The following is a 13,227-nucleotide window of genomic DNA, read 5'->3' as shown; positions in this document are numbered from 1 at the left end:
CCATCAGAGCTGGCTGGCATTGCAACAGCAGGACAGGCCCAACTCTTCCACTGAAGGTTTTTAAACCTCTGCTAGAGAGGAGCAACAGTTTAATCTGAGGAAGGGCCTTATTGGCAGCACGTCTAACGATGTCTGTCTGTGTACATAGCAGAACACAAACAGTTTTTCACAGATGATGAATCAGAAGGGAGCACTTTAATTGTTTTATCTGCCCTTTGGGATGGCACAAGCTGCTACCTCTTGAAGTGGAGCCTGGTGAATGTCACTGTTATCTTCCTGAAAAATGGACAGCTTTGATTCTGGGATTTTCAATAGTCAGGGATCCACCACACTTTTGGGTCCCTGTTCCCAAACCCCTTAATTGCCATCATTGGTAAAGAATGGACATGAGTTCTTCAATAAATTTGTGCTATGTTGGATTGTAGCATTTGGGTCATGCAGTTTTAATCTACTTGGCTAGAGAGGAAAGCATGTGGCCATGGGAGGAAGTTATAGACCATGACTGGGAAAACATTGCCTTGGAGTGAAGGACACTGGGAGAATGTTAAGGTGTCTACAACTCTTCTAAAAACCTTCACCATTTTATTAGCATTCTTCTTGGTTTGCAGGTGGCAGGACCAGCCCAACATACTGGGGTTAGCTGGTGTGTGAAATTCGGGTCCAGGATAACCTCCCACCTGCCTTTTGATATTCCCTGGTTATATGGTCAGGGATGGCAGAAGTCCTTTGGTGACAGCATCAGGACCATTCCATAGGGTGCAAGCTCTGGAGCAGTTCAAGAGTAAACCAGCTCCCAGCAGGCTAATGTCCCACCACAGGCAATGTGTAAACTCTGTCCCTGGCTCTGGGAAGAGGCAAGGCTCAGCTACAAGCTGTGTCCAGACAGTTTCTCCAGGAGCACTGGCCCTTCTGCAATGTTGTCACCACCTCCTGTGAGCTGCTCCTGCTGCTCTTTGCAACCCACCCTCTGTAGCTCCAGTGCGGAAGAGGGTTGGCCAGTGCTGAACTGAAGGCAACCTCTTAAACTAAGAGGTGGGAATTACAGTGTTTGTAAAATATGGTACAAATGGGAGGGTTTTATCGCATTAAATGAAGGATCAGATTAATTAAATTAAGTGGAAAGCAATGTACATGGATAATTTCAAGGGTTGAGGCTGAATACGGTTTTTAAATAGGAAGCGATCAGCAGCTATACACAACACAGAGTAGCTCTCAAACATTTTTAATGACAGTATTTGTACACACTTTAGTTTAATTAACACGTGGCACAAGAGGGATTTGGTAACTAGGATATAGTCTCACACCAATCAGCTCAACTATAACACGTGAAATTTCAAGCATCGATGCACCAAGAAGAACGTCACCCAACCCTGCCCGGCAAGGTCTGGCAATTTGAATTTCCATCACACCTTGTTTCTCCTGGATGTGACAGTAATTCCCTCTCTCCAGATGGAGAAGTCCCCTTAGAAGTGGATGATCAGCTTCTCATTTGGATTTATTTCTTGTTTTCTGCCATCAAAATTAAGGGGACTGTAAATTGTCACTGCCCAGTGATCCACATTACATTTCTGACAGCTATGTTTATTAGTAAATATGTAGTAATTGCTTCCAGCATTAGAGCAGCTCTTCTGTGTCTGTACATGTAGGAGAGATTTCCCATGATGAGTGATCCCTTTGTTAGCACAGCACTCATTAGACACCAGGGAACTGTTGCAGCCTCGGTTGAGTTTTATGCCTCTGCAGGAGCCGTGTTGGTGCGGGGCACCACCTTCAGAATAATTGGTCTTTCTGGTTTTAAGAATCCAGTTGAACTCAGTTTGAGAGGGATCTGCAATAATAAGAGGAAAACCACACTCAGAGACGGGCAAATACAGTAAGTAGAGATTAAAGAAAGGAAACTCTGCTGTGGTTTGGACATAACTTGAGCAGCAGTGCCCAAAAGAGCTTCTGCCCTGAAAGTGCAAAGCTCTTGGTGTCTGCACCCGTGGTGAGAAACTAGACACTAAGCTCTTCACATGTGAGTTTCAAAGCATAACGTGCTCCTCACCGGAGTTTCCTTGCAGGTCTGGAAGGTGAAGTGTTGGAGTAGGATGGTGATGGCAACTTTCAGGGTCAGGAGAGCAAACCGCATCCCGATGCAGTTCCTGGGACCAGCTCCAAAGGGCAGGTACGTATACGGGTCTATGGTCTCTTTGTTTTCCTTACTGAACCTGAATAATGGCATAGTTGGGGAAAATAAATCAAGGCAGCACAAAACCCAAAAAGCTACAGATCTGTGCTACTTATCCAGAGGTCTGTTGCTCGTGCCCTACAGAAACTTGTTTGATTTTTCACTAAGGTATCTCTGAGTAGCCCAGTGATCAAGGGCTGTCAGAGCCCTCGTCCCAGGTGGGATGTTGAGTTTAATTCTGTCCATCCCAACTAGCAGAAGTTGAGAGCAATGTGAAAATCTACATGCTCTCTCAAAATTCCAGATATTTCCTTATCTCTTGTGTTTAGAGAGACCAGGAGTCATCTTTGTCAGGAGCAGCCTATGGCTTCAGTCCTGTGGGGAATGAGAGGCAGACAGGAAGTATAAAAATACCCCAACTAGGGAGAAGTTATCACTTCCTTGAAAACCAAGAGGGAAGGCAACTCTGGAACGATCAATTCTTGTAGCCTGGGTGAAGGAAACGGGTTCAGCACTGAAGACTGTGCAGAAAGAAGGCCAGTAGTTCCCAAACCTCACCAGCTACCCACCCTGGCAGCCAGCCTAAAAGCTGTACGAAGTCTTGTGGGGTATCAGGGTTAGCCTTCCAGCAGGGTTATGTTGTTTGAAACCCTGTTTGAAGTACAAAACACATTTTCTTCTTAAAATGACATTTCCTGCAATTTCTTGTTGGTATTGTTTGTAAAAAGATCGGAAGAATTCCATTAGGAAGCTAATCAGAGATTAATACTTAATTACTGCATGAAGAAAAAGCAGCATGATATTTATTCCCTTTCATTATGGTTTGGTTGGTTTTGTACCTTTCTGGTCTGAACTCTTCTGGGTTTGGCCAGTACTCGGGGCTGCGATGCAGGGTGAAGGGTGGGATCATGACAACAGTTCCCTTGGGAATGGTCACTCCATTTACTTCTACATCTTTCTTGCAGGCTCTCTCAAGCCGCCCTCCAAGGGGGAAGAGCCGAAGGGTTTCACTTACTGTCATGTCAAGATATTCCAACTGCATCATGGCATCATAGGTGAGAGGAGCCTGTAGGACAACAGGAGAAAGGTGACCAGGTATGTTGGCATGTTGGATTTTCCTAGAATGACTGTTGAGACCAGAGAGTGCCCAACTCCTTCTCCCCCACTGGTGTCTCATACTAACTGAGGAAGAAAATGCAAGGTAGAAATTGTGTAATTGGTTCCATTGGAGATGGTTTAGTGGTTAGGGGTTGTAAGGCAGACAGTTGGACCTGATGATCTTGAAAGTCTTTTTCAACCTTGATGGATTCTATGATTTTTTCATCCCTGTGTGATGGAAATACCAGGAAACCCACATCCACTTGTGCGCGGGAGAAGAGTCTGGCAAATGGCTTTGTGTAGGGTGGTGGCCTGGAAGGTTTCAGCTGCCAAAATAAAGCCACTATGGGGCTGACCTGTGTGTCTCTTAGAGCTGTTGGGAGATCCCAGGAGGAGGGTGTTTAGGAGAGAGAGATTTCTCATTGTCTGGACTGAATGAGGAGGACAGCAGGGTCAGAGGGTCTCTGCCATCACTCCATGTCCCCTTACCTTGTTGGGTAAAATGGTGTCAATTTCCTCCAGCAGCTTTTGCTGCACGTCAGGGTGTGTGGCCAGTTCATAGGCCAGGTAGCTAAGTGTGTTGCTGGTGGGCTCATAGCCAGCAAAAATGAAGATGAATGCTTGGGACAGGATCTCTGAGTCGGTCAGGGCTGTGAGGAGAGAGGACATGGAGAGATTTGCCTTGGCTGACAGTCTCAGGAAGGAACAGGTAGCAATGGGTGGGGTTGAGGCAGGTTTGTTGTCCTTCTTTTCTGATAACACATTTATAGCTACTCTGCCATCTGTCTGGAAAAAAACATGTGATAGAGGAGCCAGATGATTCTCCAGGTCTAAATGGCTGACACAGCAGTTTTACTGCCTGGCAAAGGTCCTGGAGATTCCCCTCGACCCAGTGCTGGCAAGAAGGGACAGAAACTTCTGTGTGGAGCTGGTCAGTGGAGATGGTGGTGACCCATTGAGCCTTACTCTGGGAAACTCTCCCCAGTATTCTCCTTGCTCCCACAGTCCCTATTCCCATGATGAGTATTTGGATGTTGTTACCTTTGTATGAGTGATTGGTTTCATTGTTCTCATGATTGGATGATTTCTGGGACTCGAGCATCAGCTGCAGAAAATCTACTCTGCCCTGGTAAGAAAAGCAAGAGAGTTTCTTGGGTGACAGATTGCTCAGGGAGGGCTCAGATAAACATATTTTGTAGCCTTAGCACAATTTTAAAACTGAAGGTGTCCCCATAATGCAGATTCCTTCCTTGTAGTGAAACATAACATTTTATTTTGGAAACCTAGCTGTCCTTTCATGAAGCCCTTGGGTGGGAGAGCAGTGTCTCAGCTTCAGTTTTTGAAAAGTGAGAGGGGAAGGTGTAACCCTGAAAGGGGGAATTGCTGCTCTTGTGCTGCTTACTCACCTCTCTCTTCCTCTGTCTGATCATCTTCAGGGAGCTCTTACTTTGTTCACTTAGTACAAATTCTGTAAACCCAAATTTAGATCAATGCTACCAAGGCTTTATCTGGATTTAGCTTCAGATCACCAGTGTACAAAGTCCAGTTACTTCTCTGCCAGGACTGGTTGGGTGAGGCTTTTCTGACAGTATTAAAATCAAGTGTTTACTCTTGAGGTTTTGTTGAATCATTAGATTTTGGCCTCACCTTTTAGATCATCACCCTAATTACATTTCACTTCCATGTATTTTCTGCCACAGCTGTTGGTAAATTCCCACCCAGTTACCTTGTGAGCTTCCTTTTCACGATCCTGCTTAATTTTGGAGATGGATCTTATGAAGAAATCCACAGCATCACTGGGGAAGAAGCTTACGTTGAACTTAGCCAAAAGAGGACTAAGGAATGGGAATACAACTGGAAAACAAATGAAGAATAAAATTGTACATTGCAAACAAACTCTGCCTCTTATAACAGAGCTGTGAATGTTACTGAGAAAGCAATGATGCTGCTGAGAAATTATTTCTTGATTTCTTCACCTAGGAAAAGCCTGGGTTTTTCCCTTTTTCCTCTTTCTCCTTCCCTTGGGATACTGATGCAACCCTCTCCCAAGTTTCTGTCAAGTGGGCACAACTGAGCTGGATATAATCTTTGCTTTAAGAGATAATTAAAGTATATACCCCCTTCTTTTTCCAAGGTCCTGCTTTCTGAGAACAGGTTACTGCTGTGCCTTGTGCACACTACAGCAGGAATGAATTGATTTCTTTTTTCAGGGTGAGCAGCACTGCTGTGCTGCTTCCATACAAGCATTTCCAAGTCGCCTTCAGAGCATTTCCTTCATCAGAGACTTATCTTGAATGCTTGTATAGATTCATAAAATCTAAAGCACCAGAACCTCCTCCATGCCTAGATCACTTTCCCCGTGTTTTAGCAAGGTATCTAATATTGATTTAAGGTTGTAAGTGATTTAATGTCCATCACCATCACTGCTAATCTATTGCACTGCTAGGAAATGGCATCTAATTACTGTCCCCACTCAGCACTCTGTTCCAGAAAAGGCATTTCAGATAGCACCACCCTCCTCAACCCTCTACAGCTGAAATTGCTTTTCAACCCTAGATTAATTTTTCAGCACCTATTTGGATATTGATGGGGATCTTCATGTTTCTTGCACTGTGGATACCAAAGGTGGAGGAATTTTTTACCCAACTCCTTCCCAGAGCTTCAGCATGAAGCTAACCACAAGGAACCAATGAGATAAGAGCCATTAGGACTTCTAGCCCAGCCTAGTGAAGTTATCCAAGCAACAGTTGATTGGTTAATGCATAGGATCCACCAGTCTCTGACGTGCTTGCTAAAGCCACACTTCACCCTGACACCTGAATTCACTTTCCAACAAAAAAAAGTCACTTACATATCAAGATGAAGAGTGGGTCAAAAAAGTCAAACTTGACCAGCTTCTTCATCTCTCTGACAAAGGGGTCTTTGGGGTTGTTCATAGAGTCGATGTTCACACCAAAGGAAGTGCTGGTGACAACATCCATGCTGTAGCTTCCAAAGATGCTGAGAAAGGAAGGTAAAGATAGACTGTAGTTAAATATTGGGACCAAGTGAATGTATTTTTTCCTAATGCCTGTGTGACATTCAAATATAAATTCTTGTAAGTCCTCCTGCCCTGGGTTTGAAAAGAAAATTGGATATATATGGTAACTGAAAAGCACTTATAGTGAAGGGATAGATTTTTAAAGAGTTTTGGTTTCAGTCCTGCATGGGTTTTGAAATTGGACAGCTTTTCTGAGGATTTTAAATCAGCATGTAGCTGCATGGGCAGGTTAGTGCAAGGACAGCGTGAGGCTCTTGAGTATTTTAGCTTCTCATGGAGGGGTGGTAGCACGCTCTGCTTCAAACATGTCATGAAAATGGTCTTGTTCAACCCAGCATGGGTACCTACAGTGGCACAAACTATCCAAACCCTCTCCTTATGGGGTTTTTGGTAGGGGAGAGCTTTGCTGTTGTGTGACTGATGTGCAGCTGCCCTTTCTGCATCTCTGCTTTGATACTGAGGGTGAAACACACAGATTTCAGAGCCCATCTGCAGGGCACAGATGAGGATGACACATACAGAGCCACACTAAGTGTCTCCAGCCAGGCTTTTTCATTTAACCCTGTTCCTCATTTCAGAGGTCTGGTTTGCCCAGCAAGTGATCTGTGTTGCCAGTAAGGACTGAACTGCAGCACTTGCTAACAGGCTTTGCTGCTTAGCCTGCTGCTCCTGCCATCTACTTACTCCTTTACAGATATTGAGTTGTCGTTCTCTACTTGCTTTTGAACATTTTTCACCAAAGCTTCCCCGTAGTGCTTCATTATAGGGAACATCTGTAACACAAGCCAGAGATGGTCACTTTAGTATAGTATATTTTACTCCTTTCAGACAGGCTTATGAAGACTACAGGGAGTTTCATGAATATTTGTATGTAAGATCTTTCTGCTAAGTTTTTATTTTAAGCCTTTTTTGTTGTAAATTAAGCATAAATTAAACAGGCCAGCTAAGCTGCCAGACTCTGCCTAAGGAAATCAGACCCCTGTGACAATATCAGCCTGGAATCACTGTCTACTGAATTTCTTATGGTCTTCTGTGGTTTACCTCCTTTAGTTTCCCACTGGTGAAGGTTGGAGAGAGCACAGTCCGAATCCGCTTCCACTGTTCATCTTCAGCTAATGAGACAGCATTTTGCAGCACCCCTGCTAGGTCTACATGCTGGAAGGGGAAAAAAGCAAGGTGTTAACCCCAGAAAAGATAGTGGCTTCTTTGTGAGGATGGGAATGTAGTGTGTAGACCTGTCCAGGCTATTTCAGGGACATTACTACTGCCAACAGGCTCTGGCCTTACAGCCTCTCTCAAGATCCACACACATAAATAGCCCTCTTTCCTGCAGAAAACCAGCTGTGAGATGCCATTTCCATGTCCAGAACAAGTAACCCAACAAGCCCAACATACCTATCTGTACACGTGCACTAACACCTAACCCTGTCACCCAGAGCCTGTGTCCCAGCTGGAGGCACTTGTGCTTGCTGGAGCAGTGCAGATTCCTGCATGCTCACACAGATTCAAATTCATCCATATATATAAATGTAGGTGTGAGAGCAGAATTTGTCTGATAGGCAGGGAACAGCTTCCTCTGCCAGGCTGACTCTGCGGTCCCCAGGCTGTAAGGCAGGAGAACAGTGACATGCAGTGGCCATTTACAGTAATCCCTGTAGTGCAGTCACTTGTCCCCTGCGGGAACCCTGCTGGATGCTCGGCATGCTTGTCTCCTTCCCTTTGTTTTCTGGACTCTCTGGGATATCACAATGCTTCTGCTCTTACCCTCCTGTTGGTAAAGGTGGAGTAACACTCTTTCACCAGCACAGTTTTGATGATCTGGGGATCCATGACAGCCAGCACAGGTTGCCTGCCATCATAAAACCTGTCAGGAAGAGGAGACAGATAAACAACCCCAGATAGTTGAAGTGCAAGGCTCGGTTGGCTAATGCCCACAAAAAAATGTTTGACAAGTGCTCCTCTATCACCAGCTTTGCTGTTCTGCAGATGCCTAACTGCAGAAATGGAGAAATTAGAGATGGAAAAGGACTCCAGGCCTTCTCCCATCTGATCTGGTAAATGATAAAGGGGGTTAAACACCTTCCAAATCTCTGGGACATGAGCAGGGCTCAGTTGCTCAAAGGACCACATACTAAATGAAGCAAGTGTCTTCACTTTCTCCCCTGACTCCCTGTGTTTTTCCAGGCTCTTAAACACATTACAATATTAGAAGGAAACTTGTTCAACCCCTTCTAGGCTCTTGCGTTGGGTGCCTGGAGACTTGGGCTGACAGCACTGAAATTTCCTTGGAGATGAAACTCGATCCTTGGTTTTGTTTTTTTAAGCTGCCAGTTCTGAACACTTTCCTGGAACAGATGTAGATGAAGCAGATTTAAGCTCTCTCCCCATTTATGTAAATATACCTTTTCCAGATTTCATTTTTTAAAGTTGCTGGACACATGATAGAGGATATGCAGGTCTGTAGCCCAGGTTACAGCAGCAATGATAAAAGCCATGGGAAATGTCCAGAGCAGAGCAATGAGAGCTGCACCAGCTCCCACCACAGCAGGTAGGACCAGCAGCACAAGGAAGTCAGGAGAGTTCAGATCAGCTTCTTCTCTCAGTATTGGGAGGCACTCACATTCCTCTGCTGTTGGTAAACCAGAGGAACCTGACATCCCAGTTCTAGTTTCTCCCTTAAGTAAACAGTAGTTTTGCTTCTCATTTTGTTAGGAGCAGGTGAAGGGACTTTTGGTATCAGCTTTAAAACAGTTTTCAGAGTATAGGTCAAAGCAATTTCCATGTAGCGTGGGAGTGGCACAGCCCAGCAGCCACCAGGCTGTAATGGAAAGCCACCACAAATGTCCTGTCATTGCTGTACTTGTCCTGCTGGGACTGTCAGGGCTGCAGGTTCAGAAAATGGAGCTTTCCTAATGATTTTTTTTTTTTTTTTCCCGCCTTTGTATGGATTCTGATTTTACCTTAAGAAGATATCACCATTTCATACTTACCCCCAGATTTTCCCATATTTCTGGAAACATGCATTGTCAAACTCCAGGAAACCCTGTGGAAAGTAATTTTTAAATTATCTCAGGGAGGATGCAGCAGAGGGGATGATGTTGGAGATTGTGGCTCGGGAGGGATATCTGTGAACTGCCTTCCTAATTCTTATCTCTAAAAACATCATGAAGGACAACAGAAACGTGTATCATGCTTGTGAGTGAGTTGTTTGCTCATTCAATCAGCTACCCACGAGTGCTTGTTTGGAGATGCTGTGAGGGCAGGGCCCCGAGGTGTGAGTTAGTGAATCCTTAGCCCACGTACTGGCCTTTGCACACCCTGTGTGTTGGAACAGAGCTTGGCATGTGGAGATAACTTATCATCCCCATGTATCTGTTCAGCTGCAGCTGTCCAAGCAAAGGCAGATAGTTCTGGAGCCAGGAAGGCTTCAATAACTTACTTTGCGGTATTCCAGGCACGTCCCAAAGAATGGCAGAGGTCTTGGCCCAGGAATACCCAATTTCTTGAACAAACCGAATGGCCAGGTTCCATACCTATGGGACACAAAAGACTAGTGCTACATCACCGTGGCTGCCAGTGCTCCAAAACTCAGGGACTGCAGCAATGTCCCTTTGGCTCGAAGGAGGAGCTTGGTCTGGGAGCTGAAAAAATTGGCCCAAAAGAAAATTGCCCTATAAAAACTGCTTGATAATCATGGCCAGGCTTGTTGCTGCCACAGAGTGTTTCAGAGAGATGACTCTGATGGCAAAGCAGCTGTCTCCTAAAGACACAGGTCCTTCGGTGGAGACAGGACCTTAAAGCTTTTAGCAAAAGTCAAAAGAGGAGCTCACTGCCAACCAAAGGAGAGGCAGGAAAGGGAGCTAGAAGAAGGAAAACCAAGCTTGCATGTTTTTATTGAAGAGAAATCAAAGTATTGCCAGAAGTGATGTCCCAAACAGGGCTTTTGTCAAGCTGTGCTTTAATTTAATGTATTGTTCTCCCTCCCCTTGGCCTGGTGTTAGCTCGATGGTGCGTCAGGAAGTCTTGTCTTTATGGTTTTCTCTTTAGACTTTATTGACAGCTTTGCAGATTTCTTTTCTCCAAAGCACCCTTTTTGGCAGCTGTAAAGTTATTACTTCTACCTTGAGGGCCTTTTGTTTCTCAACAAGGGTCTGAGCTGCAGCCCTTTGAAGCTTGTCTTTGGCTGTGTTGAAAGAGCTCCTCAAAATATTTGTTTTTAGTTGGTAGCTGCAGCTTCCCAAGTGAGAGGTTCGTTCCAGAAGGGATGTAAAACTGTTAAGGTTTGGCAGAGGGATGTTATCAGAGATCGTCTTTGGGCCACGTAATAGTGGTGCCTTAGCCATCATCTTGGGGATGCTTTCCTGAAAAACCAGAGTCTAGGCTGAGACTTAAGGGATTTGCCTTGCAATTAGTAATATTTTCTAAATCTGGGGAACCCCAAACAGGATCAGTTTCCCCAGAGCAGGTGCTGCCAGAGCACAGAAACCCTCATCGTGTGGTCCAAACAGAGTAGGCGAAAATCAGGGAATGGGTGCTTCCAGGTGTGGAAGGTTTCCCAGAGCTCAGTTTGCCAATGTTTAACATTTTTGTCAAAGGTTAATTCAGTACAAGGTATAAAATGTTTGTGAATTCTCATTTGTAACATTTATGGGCAGGCAGGGCTGCAGGAGGACTGGGAAACGCCAGGCTGGGCTGGTTACAAATCCCAGAAACACTATAGGAACGTAGGCTGGGCTTAATCCATTTGAAATGTGGCCAGGAAAACACCATCTAATGCTTTTATGACTAAAACGTGACACGGTTTTCTGCAGGCTGAGAAAGACCATTCAGTGTAAAGCCAGAGAGTAATAATTACTTCTCACCATGGAAGTGAACCAGAAATGCCTGGTACTCCTTCATGTGTGAACTGGAACAATGTTGCCCCAGTTGAACAAGAAGCATCTGAACAGCATCCCAGTGCTAATGGGCAGTGGAATTTCTGTTTTAGCTCAGGTATGAGAGCACAAAGATCTGTGCTAACGGGCAGTAAAATTTCTATTTTAGTCCAGGTATCAGAGCATGAAGATCTGGGATTTGTCCCTTTTGCCACAACAAATTTGCAAGTGGCCACAGAAGGTGGGAGCCTGGGAACCAGCAACCTTGGGTAGCCCCAGAGTTATTGAAACATGAAGGTCTAGGTCAATAATGAGGGTGGGATTTGGGGTTGTTTGGTTTGTTGGTGGTTTTTTTTAAGAGCCTGCCCCAAACAGGCTTTTGAGTGATCCCAGTAAAAGGAAAGAGGTAAAAAAAACCAAACAAACAAAAAAAAAAACACCCCAAAACAAACAACCAGGGCTAGAAGTTTCAGAGCTTACTGAACCGCTGTGGCTGGAGCTTTGCCAGGGCAGACAAATGGATTGTGCTTGTATGCACCACATTAATCATTAAAGTTTATGGCTAGCAACATGCAGTCTTTGCCTAAGGGCTTGTCAATACTACAAGGTTTGTCAGCCCAACCTTGTTGGCAGGGGCTGCCAGCAGAGATGCTGTATGTCCCAGCAGAGGGGGGTTTGCAGCCAGCCCTGCTACACTGCAGTGCCCAACAGCATCAGCAAAGTGGCCAAAAGCATTTTCTCACTAGCAGAGCTCCTCTGAAGCAGCAGGCTACACTTCTGCCTGGAAAGCCAGGAGCAGAGCAGTGACCTTGCCTTGGGCTTAATTTCTTCCCCAGCAAGGGTGGGCTGTGGGAACAGGCATGGGATGCTGTCCCTGCAGGAGTGTGGCAAATCTCCTTTCTGCAGAGTATCCCTCCAGGTGCCCCTGCATGGAGTGTCTTCCTTGGGCACCATGGGAGGTGTCAGGAAGAGCAAGAACTGACCCTGTGAATCCTCTCTTTCTAGTGCCTTTCTGCCGTGCTCCACCTCTGCAGGTCATGCAGTAGGGTCACCTCCTGCTTGCTCCCCTCCACAGAGCAACCTCAGCCAGGGAGGCACAGCATTCCTTAGGCTGTATTTTCTGTGGAAAACAACCTAAGGGATCAGGATCCTCACTGCAACCAGCACACTGCTGGTAGCAAATGCCTGGCACCATTATTAGTCCATCATTGCTTTGATGCTTAGCAGCAAGATGACAAACAGTGCAGGAAAACACTCCAAACCTTGGAGCAAGATCATGCATCTGTCCAGTCTTTAGATTCCTCTGCTATTGCCCAGAGCCTCATTAGAGGCTGGAAATCTGGAAGTCACACCTACCTGTTTGCTCTTTGGCAGACTAGCTGTGTGAAAATTAACAACAGCAAGAACAGGGAAGTGGCATGAATGAAGAATCAGTAAAGAATATTTTACTCACGTTAACAGGAGGGCTATAAAAATAAGCAAAAGAGCCCAGGTCTCCGTGGAGAAGTAGGGAAGAAGGTTCATTATGGTTCTTCTCTGGTTGGCTTTGAGTTCTGTCCTGATGTATTTGTCCCAAGTCTGTGGGAAATAGGCGTGTTTCACAGTGTGCAATCTTTTATGTCCAATCACTGGATTTTAGGGGCTGTCCTGTCATGAAGGAGGAGGAGTGGAAGGCAAAGGTAGCAAAACATGCTAATCTGAAAAGCACAGATTGGTGCCTGGCTGAGCTGTCTAAGGGTCAAATCATTTAATACATGCGTTGCCTGGCATTTCAGCTAGTTTCTCTGTTATAATAATAAGTAATAACTGAGTTCTTATTGAGTTATGCTCCTGGGCTCTTACACCAAAATAAATAAAACCAAGTTACAATGAAAAGGTAAGTCCCAAAGCTGGTGTCAGAGTTGGTTTACCAAAGGGGAAGTGAAGTGAAAAGGTTATTTATATATTGTACGACAAGACCTTTCCTGGCAGCTGAATTGACTTTGGCAGAATTTAAGGTTTTGTTTAAAATGTCTTACTTTCTGGATGTGCTGTGGAAAGCAGGC

The 13,227-nt window shown here is 45.1% G+C and overlaps 1 protein-coding gene across 1 annotated transcript; it reads right to left on the bottom strand.

The window, feature by feature from the left end:
• Positions 1 to 1,206: 1,206 nt before the first annotated feature.
• On the bottom strand, positions 1,207 to 12,769 carry LOC127390429 (cytochrome P450 3A9-like). Its single transcript, XM_051632067.1, has 13 exons — positions 12,636 to 12,769; positions 9,748 to 9,841; positions 9,299 to 9,351; positions 8,073 to 8,172; positions 7,350 to 7,463; positions 6,993 to 7,081; positions 6,120 to 6,268; positions 4,995 to 5,122; positions 4,310 to 4,394; positions 3,758 to 3,918; positions 3,010 to 3,236; positions 2,048 to 2,210; positions 1,207 to 1,828 (listed from the first exon to the last, which is right to left on the bottom strand). The coding sequence occupies exons 1-13, from the start codon at positions 12,704 to 12,706 to the stop codon at positions 1,730 to 1,732; spliced, it is 1,533 nt and encodes a 510-aa protein (XP_051488027.1). The 5' UTR covers positions 12,707 to 12,769; the 3' UTR covers positions 1,207 to 1,729.
• Between the last annotated feature and the right edge of the window lie 458 nt (positions 12,770 to 13,227).

Source organism: Apus apus, chromosome 14 (assembly GCF_020740795.1).
Source record: "Apus apus isolate bApuApu2 chromosome 14, bApuApu2.pri.cur, whole genome shotgun sequence".
Classification (NCBI taxonomy): Eukaryota; Metazoa; Chordata; class Aves; order Apodiformes; family Apodidae; genus Apus; species Apus apus.
This window is presented reverse-complemented; position numbering and strand designations above follow the sequence as displayed.

Coding starts and splice junctions, on each gene's coding strand:
- LOC127390429 (XM_051632067.1), bottom strand. CDS start 12,706: ATGAACCTTCTTCCCTACTTCTCCACGGAGACCTGGGCTCTTTTGCTT. Junction 5,123..6,119: donor CCCACTCTTCATCTTGATAT/GTAAGTGACTTT, acceptor TTTGTTTTCCAG/TTGTATTCCCATTCCTTAGT. Junction 2,211..3,009: donor GAAGAGTTCAGACCAGAAAG/GTACAAAACCAA, acceptor GCCATTATTCAG/GTTCAGTAAGGAAAACAAAG.